The 22,240-nt window shown below is 39.7% G+C and overlaps 1 protein-coding gene across 4 annotated transcripts; it reads right to left on the reverse strand.

Moving 5' to 3' along the window:
• Nucleotides 1–76: 76 nt before the first annotated feature.
• On the reverse strand, nt 77–21,252 carry LOC149312390 (HMG box-containing protein 1-like). Of its 4 annotated transcripts, none has more exons than XM_089524521.1 (12): nt 21,035–21,252; nt 18,331–18,447; nt 16,693–16,885; nt 15,801–16,035; nt 14,275–14,407; nt 13,420–13,531; nt 13,224–13,336; nt 11,859–12,012; nt 7,435–7,579; nt 4,255–4,581; nt 2,615–2,756; nt 77–1,548 (listed from the first exon to the last, which is right to left on the reverse strand). In XM_089524521.1, the coding sequence occupies exons 1-12, from the start codon at nt 21,050–21,052 to the stop codon at nt 1,537–1,539; spliced, it is 1,701 nt and encodes a 566-aa protein (XP_089380647.1). In that variant the 5' UTR covers nt 21,053–21,252; the 3' UTR covers nt 77–1,536. The 4 variants fall into 4 exon arrangements, with proteins under 4 accessions (XP_089380647.1, XP_089380650.1, XP_089380648.1 ...); XM_089524524.1 differs by lacking the exon at nt 18,331–18,447 and adding an exon at nt 19,385–19,439; XM_089524522.1 differs by lacking the exon at nt 18,331–18,447 and having other exon boundaries at nt 21,035–21,251.
• Between the last annotated feature and the right edge of the window lie 988 nt (nt 21,253–22,240).

Here is a 22,240-nt window from a genome sequence, read left to right on the forward strand (position 1 = left end):
TTTCTATAGTTCCTTCAGTTAAGCAACCACAGAGATAATTATATTTAGTATTTTATGTTTGTAAAATATACAACAATATGCTTTACAAATTTATTTGAAATAATACATGAATATAATGTGCAAAATCATAGGAGCAACATTATGTAGACAGACATGTCAGGTGCTGAAATTTATGTTGTGATTCTTAAACAGAAACACATTCTTTACTTAGTAACATCAAAAGCTATGTTGTAAATGTTCACAGCAAAAGTAGCCATAAATCTTAACATATCTGCTGTAGTTTTAGAAAGATGGAGGGAAAAAAAAGTAAAGTGCAAATGTTGCACCTACAGTAAGTGCAAAGTTTGTCCCCACCATAAAAGATGTCTTAAAAATATGCAGCATGGGAGACAAAAAACAAACGTTTAAAAATAAAATGGCGACACCACAAAAGCACCATTCTTTTGGGATAATGCAATGCTACTAATGAATTTATTCCTGGGCTGTGATGTATAGCCCAGGCCGTTCTACAAGCCTTTTTATTTCTACTGGGAAGAGCTCACACCTCAAATAAGTTATAAATGGAGTATCTTCCCAGACGACAGTCTTGCTACATATAGTATACACTATGCTATCTGCTTTGACACACATTCTGGTAACTTGTTGGCACTGGGCAGACTCGGGTTAAATCCAATAAGAACACTGGCAGAGTGGAAGGCTCCACTACCATACTTTTACTGTTGTCTTGCAGGAGGATGCTCTCTCCTCCATGGGTTGGTAACAGTGGTCTGGGAGTTTGGAAAATGCTCCCACCTCCAACTGCTGATAGGGATCCACCTGGGCATGTTCCAGCCTAGAAAAAAGGAGCAGCCTCCGCGCCCAGCAGACAAAACAAGGGCAGCTGGAGCAGGCCTCTTGTGTAGAACTCCAGCTGTTCAGTGGATGGCAGGAGTGGAGGTGTGTCTGTGAAGGCTCCTGGCTGCTGTTGCATTGGAGAGGTGGTACACAAGGTAGTAAAGGATACTACTACCTTTGGCAACATCCAGAAAACCCCACATAAGCTGGTGTCACTAGGGGTGATGCCAGTATATGTCCCAAAAGGGATTCTAACCCAGAGGGTCTCATATATATTGTGTCAGTATATCCCAGCTCCCAGATTTGTAGTTAATTGCATATTTGTGCAATACATATTAATCAGCAATAAGAATCAATGTATAAACAGATGTTACATGTTTTAAAATTCCCCTTTTTGTGCATTTTTTAAAAAAATAAACATTTATACAAAGCTCCTCTTCCTCCTACAATTCTTTAGCACCACAGGATCTCCATTTTCAAGCCCATTACACCTGATAGACATATAGTCTGGAAGAAAATAAGGCAATTTGGTTTTAAAATGTTGATAGTTTTTAGCTTGCTGAATGCTCTACTGTAATAAGCAAATCTTCGTTCCTAATTACTCAATGCTGCTAACATTTTATGGTCACACCTTCACAAGAGATCATGAAACAGTGATCAAGTCCTCCATCACCATGTTATTTGTAGAATTCCAACTTACTCTTACTGTGAACCCTAGAAATAAAAAAGAAGACATTAAAATAACAGCACAGACTGAAACCGAAATATATAACTTGTACATCTGTTTCAATACATCCTCAAAAAAAAAAAAAACCATTTGCAATGTTACTATAATTAATTTATTAGGACAAAACTATTTTGGCTACAAAAGTTCCCTTTTTTCTGATGTAAGTCTATAGTCTGCATAGAATTTCCCCTTATGCTGCCTGCTACTGATGATCTTTCAAGTGGCTAACTGAAAAGATAAGTCTTCCTCACAACTAGTCAGAAGAGAGATTTATTCTTGTTTTCTAAAGTTATTTCAAAGTATGGCAAGAATGAACTTAATTTAACAGTCTACAGCAAGGTATAAGCTCAGGGCAAAGGTAACTTGCAACTAATGCTTTTAACTAGTTTATGGCGCCATCTATCGCTAAAAAAGTTTATCTGACACCAAGTATATGAAGATATGTTTTCTCTGGCAAGCCCCAGCTTCCACAGTATAAGGATGTAGTGATGGCATCGGGATTAATAAACAAACTAGTTTCTAAGAGTGTGGGTGAAATGGGGACCCCACACTGTCATATGAGTGTCGGTTTCAAAATACTAATCTTAAGTCACTTTCTGAACTACTGTAAGATCAGAAAATACAAGACCTATGAAACAGTGATTCACAGATGGATATTTTTCATGACAATTCAGAATATGACAGCTAATTACAGCTGTGGAGACAATGTTTCTGATGTCAAGCAGTGGAATAGAAAATGAGAACAGGATTTGGACCACCTCAGCTAGAAAGCACAACACTGAGTATCCCACCCCTATCTTTTATGTGGCACTGCTGTATAACATATCTATGACAAAAGGGACTTGGAAGGTAGTTGCAATGCCTGCCTGAGAAAACAGTGAACAAAGTCTGCATGAAGATCTAGGCCAAAATTTTACAAATAAATGTAGGGGTCTGTTTCCTTAGTAAGTTGTTCCTCTTTGGCAAGAAATATTCTACTACATTAAAATGTGTTGTAAATACACACAGAGAGAGAGAGAGAGAGAGAGAGATCTAGAACAGGGGAAAACATACTGAATTTGTTCGTTTCCGTTTCCAGCAGTCAGGATTTAAACGTTTTTGTTCTTCAGCCAAAGCCTTGGCTTCTAATGTGTATATCCGTCTTTCTTCATTTTTCATTTTCTTCCACCTGTCACCAAGTATCACACTTATGGCTCTGCAGAAAAAAAATGTTTAGAAAGCATTCAGTGAAATAATCCAATAGAATACTAACTTATCTGAGCATCTGTTTCTTTTCTGCTGACAACAACACTGCCCAAAATTAGATGTGCAAAAACACTAACATGGTCCCTTTCAAAGTTAGGCAAATGTCTTCAATGCTGCCATTGCACTTATCAGAGGAGCAGGTAAGTGACTGAAAAATACTTAATAATCAAACAGTAGTTGTCAAAGTATTACATAGTATTTTAAAGTATTCTTAACAAAATTGGAAAATGATTCTTCTGGACTATTTTCTGCCATGGTAAATTAAATATAAATAATACCCATTATGACAAAAACTAATTGATAGTAAGTTCAATATTTCTCTTATTTTTCCCAACAAAATCCAGAGGTTGGCTAAGTTGTGGATTTTGGAAGAGTGAGCAGGTGGGTATACACTTAATGTCAGACACCTAAAGGGATGTCCAAATTGTGTGCGATATACATAATGTACATGAACAGCAGACTCCAAGGTAATACACCAGTGAAAAACAAAGTCACTTAAAATGAAATAACTGAGGCCTTCAACAGACTGGCATGAGAAACGCTGGCGTGGGGGTGTAGTGACTGCCTGCCCCCACACAGGCATCATGCTGTGCACCCCACTACATGGTGGATGGCATCACGCCACATTTTTGGCACAGCATGTAGATGCGCTGTGCGGAAGAGCCGCGGTGTGCCATGGACCTGCTGGGTTGGGGCTGTGGCATGTGGTTGCCACATCCTCAATCTAGCGCTTCCAGGAGCAGCACAGAGCCGCCTCTTAGGGGCGGTCTGTCCAGCCTCTGAGACTTTTCCCCTTTGTTGGCACATTGCTTCTCCAATTCAGTTCTCCCTTCTCTAATGCGGGATTCCGTTCTGGGGACCCTCTCCCCATGTAAAAAAAAATCCGCGTAAGCTCAAGCCCCATAAGAAATAATGGGGCGCGTGCCTTCAGTGCACCCCATTACTTCTGGGGCACAGGAGGCTTTTTCTGGTGCAGCTTCCAGCGTATGCTGCAAGCCGTGTATGGCACGCTCACGTATGATGCGAGCGCATTGTAAATGCCCCTCTAAAATGAGAGAAAAATGTTGACTGTGGAACACATTTTTAACAATATTTGACTTGTCAATGCTTGCAACTATTAGGCCTAATGAATGTGATTACTAGCACTTAAAGCATACAGTATGTCATGATCTGGTTCCCTGCAGCTTCCTATTTCATTAGGCAATGTACAAAACGCAAAAGTAGAATCCAATGTTTTTAGAAATGACAGTAGGTACTGAACTGGTTCAGAAAGAATGTTCCCCATCCAATTATTTTGTTGAAACAAACAATGAGCACCACCTCCTGCCTCCTTCAGAGGAGGGAGGTGGGGCTTTCTTGTCTGTTGAAACTAATTTCCTAAAATATTCAAGCCAGGAAACTGTCTTAAGGAATGAAATACATAGCAAAATAAGACCAACTACTCTTACCTGTTATCTTTTCCTGGGTACATCTGAGTGTATTCAACTCTGTACTTTTTGGCAAAAAGCATAAAGGCATTCATTGGTCTTTTGCATTTGTTGGGCGAAGTGGCAGTCACAGTACTTGCAGTCCCTGAGCTGTGGCTTTTGCCAGCCTTATTGTACAAAGAATTGGATGGAATCTGTGATGGCTGAATAGGCCCACAGTTTGTACTGAACTCTGATCTTTCAAAGTCTTGGCTTCCTGATCCTCCTCCTGATAAAGAAGCACGACGCTGACGAGCCATACTGCTTAACACATAGACTGCAGAGGAATCCATTGGGGTAAAATCATAACTGAAATGGAAAAATAATTTTAGAAAATAAGTAATCTTGGATTTTCAAATCAGGATTTAATCTTAAATGATACTCAAAAATGTTTCCAGTCTTTCTGATCTTAATAGCATTCCATATATTAAGCAGAGTTAAATTTATTGTCTATCCACACCACACTCCAATCTTCGTTTAAATCTAGATTTCTGCCGATACTTGATATGGCTTCAGTGTAAAGTAACTACAAAACCTGATGTATTTTCCTTATACTTTCCATCCCCACAGTAGTATGCTCTGTGTGGCTCTCTATATATCATATTTACCATGATATGTCATATAGAGATTAATAAAGAAAGTCAATAGTATCCAACTCCTGGCTGTAAAGCAAGGTTCCCTTCACAATAAAAGATAATTATCACAAATACATTTAATGAACCTAAGATTTAAAGTGATATCACTGTAACACCCTGAACACTCCTCCTCCAGTGATCCTGTCTAATACCAGAAGCTGACCAGTGCAAGGCCTGGTTAGTACTTGGAAGAGAGATCACCAAGCACCCTGTGAACTTCTAGGCAGGTCACGGAAAGAATTCCACAGTGGCAGCCAATGAATGGCAGTGGTGAGGGACCACTCTACTATAGCAGATCTCAGTGAAATACCTTTGCTTGTAACTCTGCTAGGTGCAATAACACAAGTGTTCTTTTGTGTCAACTCTTGATCAGTATTTACAGACTTCTGAACATGTGTGTAGTTAACACATGCTCAAAACAATTCCCAGTTCTCTTATGACCTCTGGAGAACTTCTGAAAAGCTGTGGCAAATACACCTGCTTAAAAACTTTTACAGACACCTTAGGCTGGAAGAAGAATGATGCAAAACTTTGCCCTCTGTTGTTGGTAGCTACCCCGAGTTAACCTCTCCTCATGGCGACTCTGTGGGTGAGACATCTCCAAGCCCTCTAGTCCTCCACTGCACAGCTTAGATCTTTTAAATTTAGGCCCATGACCTCCATGGTTGAGTCTAGCCACATGGCAGGTGGACTTCCTCCCTTTCTGCTGACCTCAACCTTTCCTGGCATTATTGTTTTCTAACTCCAGGGAGTGTTCAGACTTGATCTGTTCAAGGACCCATTTGTTTATCTTTTTGGCTGCCCATGGTATTCTTAGCACTCTTCTCAAATGAGTTAATTTTAATCCACTTTCTTCACTGTCCAGCTCTCACATCCAATACATGGTGATTTGGGGGGAGAGGTTACAATGGATTGGACAATTCTAACTTCAGTGCCCAATTGTGTATCTTTACTTTATTGCACTCCGACTGATACCTTTTATGGACATTTTTACTACCACTACCCCAACCTGCATAAAGAGATACTCAAGCTCCGGCCATTCCCAAACTAATGGTCATGCAAAATTTGTCTAAGAATTTCCTGCCACATTTGAATGCCTACACAAAAGAACTAATAATTAATGCCAGGCTGATTCTCTAGCTGTCCTTGGGAGCACAACAGCTGCGACAATTTTGTGCTTTAAAAATCACTGAAGGGAGAAGAAAGAGAGAACAAAATATACATTCTTTTTTGTCACAAGGACTTAGAGATCGTCAGATATAGGCATGGAGTACCTCTTCTGTGCTACCTCAGGGGGGTTATTACTGATGTGACATAATATGGAATGCACTTGCAAAGGTGTTTTATTTTGATTTGCTCCACTTCAGTCCCCTGTCTTGCAATTCCCAGTCACTTCTTGTTTCTTTTTCATTTTGTCCCAAAGGTCTGGGAGTAGAGTGCAAATTGCTGCACCACTTCCATGCCAGTGATCTGATTTTATCTTACCTCCATAACCAGGACATCTGTTTAAAGCATTAGCTGATAAAGTTATATTTCCCAGCTGAGCCTAGAGACACGTCTGTGTAACGTTTTCTCTCAATACAATCGCTGGGAGGAGCATAGCATAAAACCTCTTCCCACTGTCCTTCAGGAACTTATTCCTGTACTACTGGGCAACATCACTGGGGAAAGGAAGAGCTTTAATACTATCTCTCAGCAATTTTGCTTAAATCCCCTAAATTCCTGGGGTGGGAATGAAATTAAAAACTTTTCATAGAAATATTAAGGCGCACTGGGGGGGGGGGGGTTCACTTTTTAAAGTCTTTTTTTATAGCTGTTCTGGTGGAAAGGCTTAAGGAGAGGATGGCGGTGATAACATTATTCAGAAATGAGGCAAAGGAAGAATCCACTGCCTTTCCCTCTTTATTTCATTCTCTCCCCCTATGCCAGCTTTCCCCAGTCTTCAGCCACAGAAAGGAATCTGCATGAAGCTCAGTTTAGATAAGCTCTCAAGGGGCAGAACTATATTTCCAACCAAAAACATACACTGGCCATGTTCCTGGTAAAAGTTTTCACCTGTCCTGCAATTAGCTAGCTGGCTGATTTTGAGTGTGATCTGGTTGCAGATGCTAATAAAATAGCTTACCTATTGGTCCTTTTCAAAAAATGGAAGCATTTTGCCACTTCTCTGTGAACTGGAAAAGTGCCGGGTTTTAGCCACAAGGGCTGCCGATGAGGCTGCCCTGCCTCCAACCTGGCAAGAAAAGGGGTGGCTGCAGACTGCCCCTTTTCTGCCGTCTGTACCCTGCCATAGTTAGAATAATGTTTAAATGTTTAATGGTTTATTTTTTTCTCATCTGGAACTATCTTTATTTGCTTCTACTATCTGCTCAAAAGTCAAATTTTACAAAGAAAAGCAAATCAGAAGGCCAGAGGAAAAAAATAAAGCTGCCTATATGTTTTACTAACAATCTAGAAATTCAGTTTAGAATGGACCAAGAGGTGGCTAGGTAAGCATGAATGCATAAACAAATTTCTTAAGAGTTACCTTTTGAATGTATCAAAAACGCCTGAATCGTCAAAATTAATTGCATCTGGGTGTCCAGGAGGTAGACATATATCTCCAATATGCATTTCACAACATGGAATACCATGCTGAACCACAGTCAGACTTGGATGAAAAGATGACCAACCTGAATGGAAAGATCATTCAATTTAAACTGATTTTCAAAATATAGTTTTTTAAATGCTAGCATAATTTTCTACATTTAGTTACATAGTGTCCTCACTATCAGGGAATAATATGCATAAGCAGTTTACTAAAACTAGATTTGACATGGAGTTTCAGTAGAAATCCAGAATATAACACTATCCTGTACACATTAACTAAAAAACCCTTCTGCATTCAGTGGTGTTTTTGTCAAGCTAACTGTGTTCAGGGAGGCTACTTAGCATTTGTTTTTATTAGTTGTTAGCACTTAACTAGACAAATTACACGAAGAAATGAAATTCACAAGAATACAGGAGAGACCACATACTGAGAAAGGGAAAGAAGACTTTTTTTTAAAAAGACACAAAACTGTTCACACAGTTTTTATTTCTCATGTTAAACTCTTTAGAAAAACCTTGATCCTAACACCCACTGGATAATGCAACAGAACACTATTTTTCAGCAGAAGCGCATAAGGAAAATGTTGCATAGTAAGGAATTCATGGCTTTGCCTACATCCAAGTATCCCAAAATATTGACCTACTTCAATACTCTTAAAATGAATGGTGACTCAAACCTCACTGGTTTTAGTGGGACTTCAGTAAAAAAAAGAGAGGCATGTTTGGAAAAGTCTTCCTACAACCTTTATTGTTTCACTTGTGCAAATTCCACAATTTTAAAGTCTAAGGCTTTGAATATCCAGGTAATGAAAGTTATTAAACATTTCCAGCTTAATCAGGAGGCTCGCTATGCCAGGAAATAAGGAATGTGGGTGGCATACACCAAACATATACACTATCATTCCAATCAAAACACATTAAGGAGAGTAGACATTTCACATTGGCTGCTTTTCTTTTCTTTTTTACCTTTTAAAACAATTGTCATAAACAAATTGTCTTACACAATTTTCATTTTCTATTGTATTTTTTAAAATTGTAGATAACTAGTGTCTAAGACATTTATCTAGCATATCAGAACCTGTCCAATATTCTTGTAATGCAACAGAAGGAATCTTGTGCTTTCGTTTTCATCAAGCACTGCCATTCACCATCAGCCTTTTCTTATCAAACCCCTGCAGGAAGAGTGAGATATAGGCAAGGCAGCTGTGACAGAGTGATTTTCATGTTTTGAAAAAGGCTTCACAGCATACCTAGCAAGCAGCAAGGGGAGCCATGTCAACTGCTGCTTCTATGCCAACTGTGATTTATATCTGGAGTATTCCCCCTTGAAAACCGATGTAGCCCATTAGGCCCATCATTTCAGGAAGGAAAAGACTGGAGATGAAACTCAAGCAGCTGCCATGCCCAATCTCCTAGGTGGGACTGCAATGTTATGAGGATACAGTAGAGCAGGGGTGGAGAAAGTGCAGCCCACAAATCCCAGAAGAACTGGAAGTAGACTTGGAAGACAATTCTGTGGGGAGTGAAAATTGTCCCCAGCCATACTTATCCTCTACATCACAGATTCCAATCGTGGAATCAGCATCCAAACCAGAGGCAGACATAGCAGTTGTTACTAGAGCCCGCACAGTCTGATCTACTGCAGCTGTTTTATCAGAAACTGAGACAGCACAAGTTGAAGGATGATCCTTGTCTATGTTCTTTTTCAAAACCTCTTGGACAGGTACAGTTCAAGACAAGGCTGATTTCTGGTGAGTAGCACAGGTAGCTGCTTGGGAGACATGTTCAGATTCCCTTGCACCCTGCTGGACCGAAGCACCGACTGATGTCCGGCTCCCTATGATTGGAGCAGTATTGTCTGTGTCTTGAACAATGTTCTGGATAAGCCTCGTTCTTATACTGGCAAGTATATTACCAGGTAGGAAAAATTGGAAGAGAATGACTGGGAATGTCTGGTCCTGCCACGATACTTATGGCCATGATCACCGCCATGATGCAAACACCGTTACCATCAGTGTCAATAATAACTTTAATATGAAGAAGATGTATCTGAGCCAGATCTTGACACGGAAATTGGTGTCGACGTCCATGACAAGACAAAGGTTAAGCCAGTAAGGGTTTTGAGGTTACAACTGCTGAACTTATGACGGTAAGACCATCACATGTATAACCGGCAAGAACACCAGAATCTCTCCTTCAGAAACCAACATATCCTTATGGTGGTCTTCGACAGTCACTGTCTCAACAAACGCAGTGTGTTGTTTCAGAGTCTCTGGAAGTGGAGAGACTTCTGACGCAACTTCTTGAAGAGGTGTGGAAGCCTTGGTCTGCATAGCAACCTTGGTTGGCGATATGAGAAGAGGTTAGAGACTGAGAAGCATGCTCCTTTAAGTGCTCCTTCCTCTTTTTTGTGCTTAGAGACACACTGCATCTCTACTTTAAGGGACCTGCCTGGAGTAGGAAGCCCGTATGTATATTGCTCTTTTGTCCGTATCTTTACAAGATTTCTTCGATGGAGGTGAGTTCAATTCTGCCAGAGATAATTCAGTCTTGTGTTTAGCAGGACTGGTAACCATCAGAACCAACACCAATTTTGCCTCCCTTCTTCTCAACACCGATGATCGAGATCAAGGTTCAAGGCCTGTTCATACAAAACAGCCTTTAGACAGTACTCTCTGTTACATCTCGCTTGTGGTGTTAAAGCACAACAATGAGCACAGCAAGCATGGGATTCATCCAAGCACTAGAAGCATTTCAAGTGTCCATGCCATCCTGGAATTTTGGCACTGTAAACAACACAGTTTTTGAAAGATATCAGTGAGAACCAGTCAACCAGAGGGCTAGCAGGGCTTCAAAGCCAACACCAATGAAGTTTGAATCAATGAGCAATGAACATGAACACTGTTCCTCTCAAAGCAGCTGCAGTGGTAGATGAAAAAGAACTGGCAATTACAGCAGGAAGCCCCTTATATAGGGCAGTCGGAAGTGAGTGAGGTTACTACCTAAATGCTTTAAGAAGGTTCCGAAAGAGGCACCATAAAGGTTCAGAATGTTAAGCACAGAGACCTGAAAGAAGAACTAGGTTTCCTACTATAATTAACAAATCTTTCATTTTCCCGCTATAACATGGGTCCTAGGAATACAAATACTTTTTCTTGTGACAACTATATTCTAATTATGTTTGAAACATTCTAATGTTTGCAGTGATGGTTTGGGAAAAATGGTATTTCTCTAGCTGCAGAGTATTATTGCTATGGAATAAATTTTGCAAATATCATTATCCTACTTTCTCTGACAGTTTAGGAATCAAATTACAGTAGAATCATTTGGGCAATAACTTTTTGTCAAAGCATTATGGCTAACTCAACCATAGCTATAAATCTAGACCTGGTATGCAACAATTTTCTACTTTCGTTTGTAACAAAAAATAAACATTTTAATTCTCGGGACAGATTCAAAGCTTGAGAAATATATGCATTTATTAACATTAAACATCTAAACATTATATCTATGGTACAAGTGCTACAGAAGAATACAAGGGCTCTTTTTAATTATTAACACTTTCAAGATGGAGCAAAGCCTAGAATAACAGTCTGAGAAAATTCAGGAGTCTGTTAGTCAGCATGAAAGAGTATGATCAAAGCAACATAAAATTAATAATTTCATGACAGCAATTGTTCAATTGTTCATATGATTTTGTTTTATATGAGATCCACACTAAACCTTTCATTATTGGGGAGATATGTTAATAGCAGCTGTCACAAATATCATCTTTAATTCTCAGAGAAGCATTGTAGTCGCTTATTTAAGACTTGAAATGTAATCAGATTAAAAGTGATTATAAGCAATAACGGCAGGACTCTAAGGCACTGTCATAGTCATTGTTTTACTGAAACATTTAGTACAACCAGGGAGCCATATAACTGATAGTTTTATGTCAGAAATAATGATAATTTTATGTCAGAAATAATGAGCTGGATCTAGAGAGTTCCTTCCATTCACAAAATGTACCCTCCTACTAGAAAAAGTTAACAATCCCACTCTTCCCCCTGCAACCTCAACCACAATGTTCTGGATGGTGCAGTGCATTCCCTTCTTTTCTCTAGCATATTAGCTTTAAAACTACCCAGACCATTAAAAGAACTTGAAAAGAATGCCTTGTATCATATGAGTCCTCTGTTAATAAACGTTTGACAACATCGGCCAAAGGGGAGTCAAATAACTTAAAAGGGCTGCAGAAGCCTTATGATATCTTATACCAGTAAGAGAGTAATGTTGTTTTTACATTACTGGAATTCACCAAAGAAAACATGTTTTTTCATCACACATTATAATGGTGTTTACAGTAACAAAAATTCATACCTTTATTTTTAACATAGAATGGGTGCTCTAGTTTACATTCTACAGTAAGCAAGCCATCTTCTGTGCCAGGATCAAATGTCAACTTTAGTACGGACTCGCCAAATGAAATAGTTTCTTCGTGTAATATCAACTTCAAGCCATCAGAACCATATCCCTGTATAAGAGGTGAGATTTAATTACTGAAATAACAAGTGAGCCTGAGAAAACTACAACTACTCTTATTCTATGTAATTTATTTGGGAAATAATCAAAATAACCTCTTCAAAAAATCTCAGGTCTTAATTACTGTGGTCAAAAAAAGAGGGTGGGCAATATTTTTGGCTGAGGGGCCATATGTGAGATCAGATATGGGACTGTGCATTTGTGCTTGCACATACACACAGATATACACACATACGCATACAGACATGCGCTATCTCCAGGCACAATTATAGTGAGGTTAAACCTTACCACTCTGATTGCTAAGATCTATAGAAGAGATCCCAACACTGCTGACATTGTCTGAGTGTGCGGGACGGATTTGATGCTAACAGGAGTTGTGAAAGAGCAGTGTTGGTGAGATGGAGGGTTCAACCCTCCCTGATAATCTTCCCTGTGACTGCTGTTTTCCTGCTGTTATAAGCATGACTGTCTGAAGATTGGTGCAATGCAAAAGAGGGTGAAAGTGACCAACATACTGTCACTGTTTCCCACTAGTACTACCAGTAGTAGTAGTAGCAAGGAAGCAGAAATCTTGACAACAGATGAAGTAGTGAAAGACTCTCCCACTTCCCAAAACTCCCTACCAAATTTTTTGCTCTGCACTGCTAACAGCAGAGCTGATGACCAATAAGCCAGGCTTCATTAGCAGCATGGAGAGTAACATCCACATACAGCTCACTTTTAGTAACCAGTTTTACCTGTTCCATGTAGCATCAGCCACAAGGGGCAGGAATTGCTATAAACTATGTTGACTACCTATGAAGCACTGCAGAATAGAACTTTCTCTTCAAAAGTAAAGCCATATAATTTACCATCTGTATGCTTGTCTTGGGTAAGTTACATTTCCTCCTCAGTGAGGAACAAGGCAGCAAATCATAACTACCCCGTCACAGTGTGCCATTTCTCAGTTAGGGAAATATAGCAGAGCACTGCACTGACTACATCTAATAGCTGCCTGCCTCCTTAAAGTATTTGTTGATGCAAAACAACTGACAAAGTATAACTGTTATGGTGTTAATTTAAAAAAATGTGTGAAAAGCACAAAAATTACTTTCAAAAGTCACATTAATTTATATGGTCACTAAAATATGGCATAGAACATTAACACAAGCAAGACATTAACACAAAACTCACTCACTATGGCTTTTAACTATTTAAACTTACTTTGCAAGAAATCATTGAATCATCTGCTTTATTTTTATAGCCTGTAGACCTAGCAAAATCTTCAACATCCTTCCATTCTTGATTGCTCCATTTGTGAAAGCATAAACGTGTTCCTAATTTTAAAAAAAGGAATTTAGTGTAATCACAGATACATATCTGATCTCAAACCCAGTAACATAATGTATTATTATTTTACCTTTAAGGAAACAGTGCCAGGCAGTTGGAGGCCAAGAGTGGCACCAACCTAAATCATCATCATCTGACAGCGATGACATACAGAAAATGCCAGACTCCGATTCACTGTTTGTCTGTTGAAAAAAAGATAACCATATCAAACATTCTGAATGAATATTTCTAAATCAAGTCATACTAATATTTATACACTAATTTTTACAGAGCCCATCCCCAATTTCTTACTTTTTAATAAACCATTCCACATCTTTCCCCAAGTATATTTAAATTTTGCATTTTTATTTGATGCTTGTTAGATTTCTGTCCAAGAAACAAATCTTTCATAAATCAGCCAATCCATCCTACATTCAAATACAGGAAGCTGCTGGTACTGTTTCCTTTTCTTCGTTCACTATCCAACTCTGCCTGGCTATATTTTGTCTCACTAATGGCATAATTAAACTATTAAAGCAAACATACACATTTCACCTAGCATTTATTTAAGTATCACAGGAATTTACATTAAAAAGGAAACAAAATATTCCAAGGAAAGCTCAAGCTTCCCCCCTCCCCAGTCCCCACATGGCCTGCTCTGACAAACTTCCTTCTATGTATTTTCTTCTCTATTTTCTTTTATTTTAATCTACTTGTCTTTAACTCAAGCAAACACAAAGAACAATACAAAATGTGGTATTTTCCTTGTTTATTCTGTATCTCCGTTTAGCTTTATCTTCACAGTATGTATACGGTATGTACAAGATCCCACCCCCCCAAATGCTACCAGTATTAAATGAACAAGATTATAAAGCTATATCAGTCTCTAAAAGTATTTTCTCTGATATACAGCTAATTTAATATAGATAGAATAAGCATAACTTACCCTTTCATGTCTGACTGGTGATTCATCAATATTATGCTTCGGAAAGCCAGAATCACTCTGAGAGGAATCTGGTGGAGGGCGTGCATAGGAATGTAAACTTTTGCTTGTAGCTATCAGGTGGACAGGAGATGACCTAAGCAAGATTTAAAAAAAATACATGAACAGATGTTGGTCAAGAAAGGAAAGAAGGGAAGGCATTAAAGATGCACTAAGAATAATTTATTGATAACTTTCTAATAGTGAGCAAGATTCCTTTAATTCTTCATTGAACAGAACACAATCAATGGCTTCCTGCTGATTCAGTTTCTTCTTTCTCTTTATTTACAGAAAGATATGGATGGGGAAAAGGCTAACTCACCAAATATTCCTACTAATGCCACAGAACTACTTTTACTCTAGTTAGTTTTACTTCAGTTATCATGTTATATAAATTAGAAGTCTTAATCCCCCCCCCCCCAAAGCTTTTTGCCTTTCTGCAGAAAACGCTCCAAACATTGGCTTATAACAAGTGGTGTCACTGTGCTGAAACAAAGTCAACTGAAATACATTTACAGAATTAGTGATATGGCAGAATCCAGCTGTTTCCTGCTGTTCAAGCAATCACACATGTATTTGTTCTCTTGATCTGCTGCTTGCACAATGGAGAAATCAAGCACAACTATGCTAGCAAAAGCATCACATGAGATCTAGGCTATTCACGTACCCCAGCTTCCAAGATACAGTGCGCCCGCACCATACGCGGGCGCACTATATGCAGCAGCCGCAAGAGAGCCTGTAGAAGCGTGCGGGGCACAAGCGGAGGCATATCCTATTAAGCTCAATGGGGTGCATGCCTGTGGCGTGCACATGCCACCACACCATGCACAAGCCGCATTACTTTCAATGGGGCTCGAGCATACACGGGTGTTTTTTTTACACGGGGGGCCTGGAACATATCCCCCACGTATAAAAAAGGCACACTGTAATAACTAACAGGTCAACTCAAGCAGACTCCTCTTTTAATGAGGGCACTGAGAGCTCACTATGGAAAATCTTCTCTAATGTTTCTTACACAATATGTATGTCTCTTTATCCATGTGTGTATATTTTCCAACAGAAACACAGTGACTAACATGATCTGCATTCTTATGATGCAGTATACTTTCTCTATGTAATGGTTTTGTGAATAATATGCTGATGCACATGTTTCTTGAGGCATGGGAGAAGGGGGATTATAACTTCAATAATATACAGTTGGCCTTTCTTATACAGGGTTTTTTTATGTACGGATTCAAGCATCCACAGTTTGAAAATATTCAAAAAAAGTATAAATTTCAAATATCAAACCTTGATTTTGCATTTTTATAAGGGACACCATTTTGTTATGTCATTATATTTAATGGGACTTGAGCATCCACGGATTTTGTTATACACTGGGGATCAGGGAACCAAACCCCAGCATATAACAAGGGTCCACTGTAACAGACTTCTAAGGTGCCTTCTGCTGCAAGTTCTAGAACGACAAGAACTACAAAGCTGTATCATACCTGTTATAAAAAGAGCACTGCATAAGGGGACTTTGTGGACTAGTAGCTATGTTTGCCAATTCCGTCAACCAGTTCACTCCATTCTCACAAGTATACGAACTTTCTGAACTGTTAGTTGAGGTATGCTGGTTCCACAAAGGCCTTGAATATTCCTGATGGGAGACATCCGCACTCAGCTGGTAAAGTGCAGGTGGGGTGGAATCAGTATGAACAGCCTGCAGTTCTGGAAGATCATCTACAAATAAATGTACAGAGTCAAATGTATTCCTATGGATCATCCCACTGATGAAACCAGCACAATACAATGCCTACAAAGTTACTGTACCTTCACAACTATTTATGCCTTCTAGGGTGAAAATAAATATTTTTAAAACACTTCTTACATTATGCTAACATTGTAGGCCACTGCAATGCCATGCTGAGTAGCCACCGAACTAATAGCGCAACACAACACTCTTAACTATAACATCAGTCAACAAAAACATGATTTTAAAACCATGGGTTATTTCACAAGGAGTAGTCTGAGAATAGTTTTCCCAGAAACATGGAAATCTAACATCAGTATCGAAAGAACTGTGAAACTAGATCTGTGAAACCAAAGCCCCTTGAAGTCAATCCAAATAAAGCTTCCAAAATTACTGGTAATTGTGATTTGGCAGTCAGGTTGTTCAAGGCAATATACATTCAAGAAAGTCAGATTGCTCAAGGAAATCAAAAATTTAGTAAGATAGCACAGTACTCTTGCACACACTTGTGAGATTTTATAAACTTTGGGCTAAAATATTCTTAATGCTGCATCAGGGTCCTAGACTGTGTTCAATGCCTTCCATAACAATTGTCCTCCATGGGACAGATGGATAAATAACATGAAGAAAGCTAAAGTAGTATTTACCAAGCTCCATATGCTCATCACAAGATGCATATCCAGGAGAAGCTGGGAGGTTCTCATTACACTTCAACAATTCCAATGATTCATTCATCCCTGAAGTCCTCTTGTCCACCACTAACAGAAGCTTCTGTACTGCGTTAGGCATCTGATTTGTCTTTACTTCCCAAACCATTGTAGGGTGCTTCAAATTAGATGACTTAAACAAAAACAGATAAAACAATACATTAATAAACTCCAATAACCTACTGTGTGACCCTAGCTGGAAAGATGTCTGGAATTTGTTTCATTGATTTCTTTAAATGACAGAAGAGTGCATTCTATAGTAAATTCAACTAAATTCACTATCTCCTAATAGGAAACTGAGAAACGGTTGTTCTGAAAAATGACTGTGACCTACAGCCTATAGCAAATATGTTCACTAGCCTTCCACCTAAATGTGAACTAAGCTAATTAATATGATTACCTGCTACTTGGGTAAGTATTGTATTATTAAGATGCTCATAAAACCTTTGTACTGTACACGCAAACCTACAGTGGGTAATTTAAAAATTAAAACCAAGTCATACAGCCTATGGTCAACTGCATCTTTCTTGCATTTTGAGATCTTAAAATGCACAAATTGACATGGCAAGATTAATCTATAATTTAAACGGAAAATCTCAAGCACAAAAACTGAAACCATGATGCTACTTTAAATCTATATCCTAAAACCTGTAAGTATTGGTCAAATTGCAACAAAATGGGGCCACTGGGAAACCAGCATGCTAAGCGAGATGCCATTTTAAATACAGTACAATAAGTCAGGGAAGGAGTCAACCTGAAAGGTTTTTTTCTGCAATCATAAGAGTTTTCTTGATCAACAGGAATTTTAATATATTAATTTGACTCCACAATTAGGCCAGTAACCACAAATTCCATATGAAGAGGTGACAAGGTAAAATAAACAGAACAGATAAAGTATATGCAATATTAAATATATCCACTGTTCAATTTCCCACTGTCTGAAAGCCAAAAAAGGTTGATTATTGTATAAATAACTTCCAGGTGATTTTTTCCAGCTGCAAATACTTCCTCCCAGACACCTTTCAAATGAAAAAGGCAATCAATAACATTTAAAAAGTACATATACACATAAAGTGTTCCATGATATCATATGCTGCTTGGCTATGTATCTGGCGAATGGACTGTAAATGGATTTATTGTAGACTACTGTAGGTACCTTCAGCCCAGCTCTTCGGTATTTAGTAATCTAAGAGAATGTGAGAAATGCAATATACCAGCATGTACAAGCATACTGAAAAACAACCAGTTCATTGGTATCAGATGCATTTACTGCTTTTCAATTAAAAAAGCTCTGTAGGTTAGAAGCCAAAGTCAGGCAAGTACAGCCTATACTAACCAATGAATCTGACAGCATCTTCAGAAAACTTATTTGAGAGTTGAAAGAAAGAATGATAACGGTCATTATAGACGTTTATTCAGAGTTTGAACAATGGGAGAGAAAAAGACCAAGGTGGAAACTTAAATGAGGCAGGAACAAAAGTGACGATGAAAGAGTTTTAATCAGACAGAATGTAAAATTATAGAACAAAACTGAAAGGAAACAGGATTGAGTCACTAGAGAAAAAGAGTACTACCTACTATTTTAGGTTCATCTATTCCAGGAAGATGACACAAGGAAGGATGATGGTTGAAACTGTTCAAAAGTCTTCTACCAAGTCTTCTACCATATGTATGCGTTCTGAAGTTGTTCCCATACTTAAGATCCCAAGCAAATTAGAAATAACAAGAGAGCTGCTCTAATTTTCCTGAAATTCTTGAGTTACTGAATCAATACTGTGTTTTAAACTAGATCCACACACCCGTAAACAGTAAGAGAGAGGGCAACATTAGTATAAAGGTATTGACAAATGCACACTGTGCAATGCTCTCCACACTAGTTCTGCCTGACAACTCCACTACTTCCTTGGTGGCATTCTGCCCATAAGTGAAGACGTCTGGATTTAAAAGCTTTTGCTGGCAGCTAAATGGAACTTCTGGTGGATATTTTTATTATGATCGTACTGTATTTTTCCATCTGAAAAGATAACATCAACTCAAGTTGTAGAGCCAGAGTGGCATAGTAGTTTTGTGTGTTGGACTATGACTCTAGAGAGCAGGATTTGATCCCTGGCTCACCTTTGAAAGTCATTGGTTATATGTTCTCAGCCTCATGGGAAGGCAAGGGCCAACCTCCCCTGAACAAAGAAAGCCCATGATAGGTTTGCCTTAGGGTCGCCAGAAGTTGGAAACAACTTGAAGGCACACAACACATACTTTTCTACAGAGTGGACAGTGTTAACATAATGAATCAATAGTAGACACATACTCTTGAGATTGTCTGACACATGCACAAGTGCATGGTTTGAAAGGCCTATATCCTATAGTCTAAGATTTTTGTTTTAACTGCCTTTGATTTGACTTCTACCCATGGCAACACTATGTGTGTGTGTATGTCTTACTCATGTATGTCTTATTTGTTGTTTTACACTGTTGCATGTTTTAATTAATGTGGTTTAACTGCTGTTGTCAATTGTTGATTTGTTGTTGATCCTCACCTCAATTCAGGGGAGGTAAGAAATAAATATTTATTGTTGTTGTTGAGTCTAAGATACCTTCATTTATTTCAGTCAGCTAGGAAATGCGTATGTCTTACTTGTCCTTTAATTAATGCCGCTTAACTGATGTCAACTGTTGATTTGGTGTAGATCCTGACCTCGATCCAGGGGGAGATAAGAAATAAATATTTTTTATTATTATTATTATTATTATTATTATTATTATTATTATGTGTTAGATACCTTCATTTATATTAATCAGCCAGCAAATATTCAGACCTCTTTGCCACAAAGGTACAACTTCAAATGCCAATTGCTTTGGTCCATTACACTGGTGGCACAGTGGTTAAATGCCTGTACTGCAGCCACTCAGTCACAAATCACAAGGTTGTGAGTTCAATACCAGACAGGAGCACATGCTTGCATCCTTCCATAGGTCACTAAAATGAGTATCCAGCTTGTTGGGGGAAGCTAGCTTACACATTATGAACCTCTTAGGGAGTGCTTAAGTGCATTGATAAGCTGTATAGAAATGTGCTTGCTATTGCTACTGCTATCCTGAGAACACGATGAGAGAAACAAGGAGCCAAATAATCCAGTCTGAGGCAATTTTAACTGTTAGGGAATCCTGGGAACTGTAGTTTATTGTGGCACCAGAGCGCTCTCTGACAGAGAAGGCTAAATGTCTCACAAACACTACAGTTCCCAGAATCCCCTGGCATTGAGTCCTCAGGGTAGTTAAAGCAGTCACAAATTGGATTATTTCTACAGTGTTGTGTGTGTGTGTTTTATAGCCCAAGGACTGTGTAGTTAGTAACACAACTACACTCCAAAGAGGGAATGCCCATAGTTGCAACAGTTACTTGAACTGACACTTCCCTTTGTTATACAAGAGAGGGAGAGGAGGGAGGGGGAAGTCCTTTCTTTCTCTCTTTAGACTGTTCCAATAAAACAACCTCCCCCTCTCAGAGTCGGCAGAATGGAATCTCCCGTCGCGCGCATGCGCAGCCGCAGGAGCGCGCGCCAATTTTCTCTATCACGCGCGCCCTTGAGTCACGCGCAGCAATAGCAGCAGCAGTTACAGCGCGAGCTCCTACAGAGGGCGCTGATTGGTCCCTTTCAACAGAACGCCCCCCTTATTTTTTAAAAACCCCTCACTCCGCGCATGCGCTCTGGAAACCTCATTTCTCTTACGTCACGTGTCCCAGCGCCTGGAAGGGGGAGAGAGAGAGGCCCTTGTTTATAAACTTTTCCTCACATGGCGCATGCGCAGAAGGGTCCCCCATTCATTCAGAAGTGCGTAACAACAATAACAAGGGGGAGGGGGGCGCGCGCCCCGCGAAAGCTGAGGGGAAATAACGGTCGAGGGGCGCGACCGTTGGAAGGGGGCAGCGTTTAAAACATCATTTAAAAGGGAGGGAAACGGTTGACAGCGAAAGGAAACGAAACCAAAGCTCTCTCCTCAGCCTCATCGCGAAGGCTTCGCCCCTTACATTCTGTCTTTACGGGAATAGGTTGCATCTACACCGGGGAAATAACCCGGTTTGGCAGCGCTTTAAGTGTCTTGGTTCAAGGCTATGGAATTCTAGGAGTTGGAGTTTGTTGTGGGGCCCAGAGCGGAGCTCCGCTCCGCTCTGGGCCCACAACGAACTCCAACTCCCAGAATTCCATAGCCCTGAGCCAGACAAAGCGCTGCCAAACCGAGTTATAGTTCTTTCCCTCGGTGGAAAAACTTCTGAGGTACTTACCGAACCCGTCGTCGCCATTACAAGACTTCCCTTCAGGGTTTTTTCCTCTCTCCCTTCGCCCTGCCTTTGGCGAAGTTCCGCCCACTTTCTCCCAAACCCGACCTCTCATTGGCTGAATCGAACGTCGCTCAATCGGCTCCGTATCCTGATTGGCCGCTCTCCCTGCCCGTCAGTCTTGTTTTGATACCCTTCGCGCTGTCGACTTGACAGCCCCGCTGAGCCAGTCCTCTCTTGGCAGGCCGCAGGGGCTTGTGGGAATTGGAGTTTTCGTTCTCCCCGAATACTAACCCGTCGCGGAACTGGCGAACCACAATTCCCAGAAGCCTCTCTGGCGTTGGTAAACAAGAGTCTGAGGCACACGTGTATTTTGTCCCTCAGCCCTTCGTGGCCTCGCATAGACTCTGAGGAAACGTTGAGTGACTTGCAAAGCATTACTCCCTCCATATATATAGGTGTACATATATATATATGTATGTGTGTGTGTATCTATGTGTATGTATATATATATGCACACACTATATGTATAGATGTGAATATATATATATATATATGATTAGAACTATATATATATATATATATATATATATATATATATGATTAGGGCTGCCAGTGTGGTGTAATGGTTACACACACACACACACACACACACAGACAGACACATCCCTGTTATAGAAGCAAATCTCAATGACTGCAGTACATTTGATACTTGAATTGCAACCTTCCAGTCATTTCTCACTCATGGCAACCCTATCTCTGGCTTTTCTGGGGCCGAGAGCCTGTGACTTGCCCAAAGCCACCAGCGGGTTTCCATGGCCAAGTGAGGATTTGAACCCTGGTCTCCAGGGTCACAGTCCAACGCTGAAACCACTGCACCAAGCTGGTTCTCACTCTCCTCTATAGTCCGAAGCATTAGGAGTAATTCTGAGAAGCCATACACACCCCTTGTAATTTTCCAACACTCTCTCAGCCTCAGGGGAAGGCAGTGGCCCTATCTTCATACAATGGCCTGGTTTGCTTTTCCAGGCTAAAAGCTTAAAAGAACCACTCACTCAGTATCAGGGCTCTGTCAAGGTTTGCAGCAGTTTGCTCCTTCTCTTGTTGTGAAATTCAGATTTACTGCCCTTTCTCTCTTGGAATGAATGTTGCTCTTCCAGTTATGCCCTAATTAGGAACTCCTTCATGACTCTCCTGATGTGGAAATAGGGT

Source organism: Sceloporus occidentalis, unplaced genomic scaffold, assembly GCF_023333645.1.
Source record: "Sceloporus occidentalis isolate IW3139 unplaced genomic scaffold, rSceOcc1.0.p SCAF_5, whole genome shotgun sequence".
Taxonomy (NCBI): Eukaryota; Metazoa; Chordata; class Lepidosauria; order Squamata; family Phrynosomatidae; genus Sceloporus; species Sceloporus occidentalis.

What these genes read in the sequence shown, in the direction of transcription:
- LOC149312390 (XM_089524521.1), bottom strand. An exon ending in CAGTGCTCTTTTTATAACAG is followed by an intron (nt 14,408 to 15,800) that starts GTATGATACAGC and finishes AATCTTGCTTAG; the next exon opens with GTCATCTCCTGTCCACCTGA. An exon ending in ATTCTATGTTAAAAATAAAG is followed by an intron (nt 7,580 to 11,858) that starts GTATGAATTTTT and finishes CTTTCCATTCAG; the next exon opens with GTTGGTCATCTTTTCATCCA.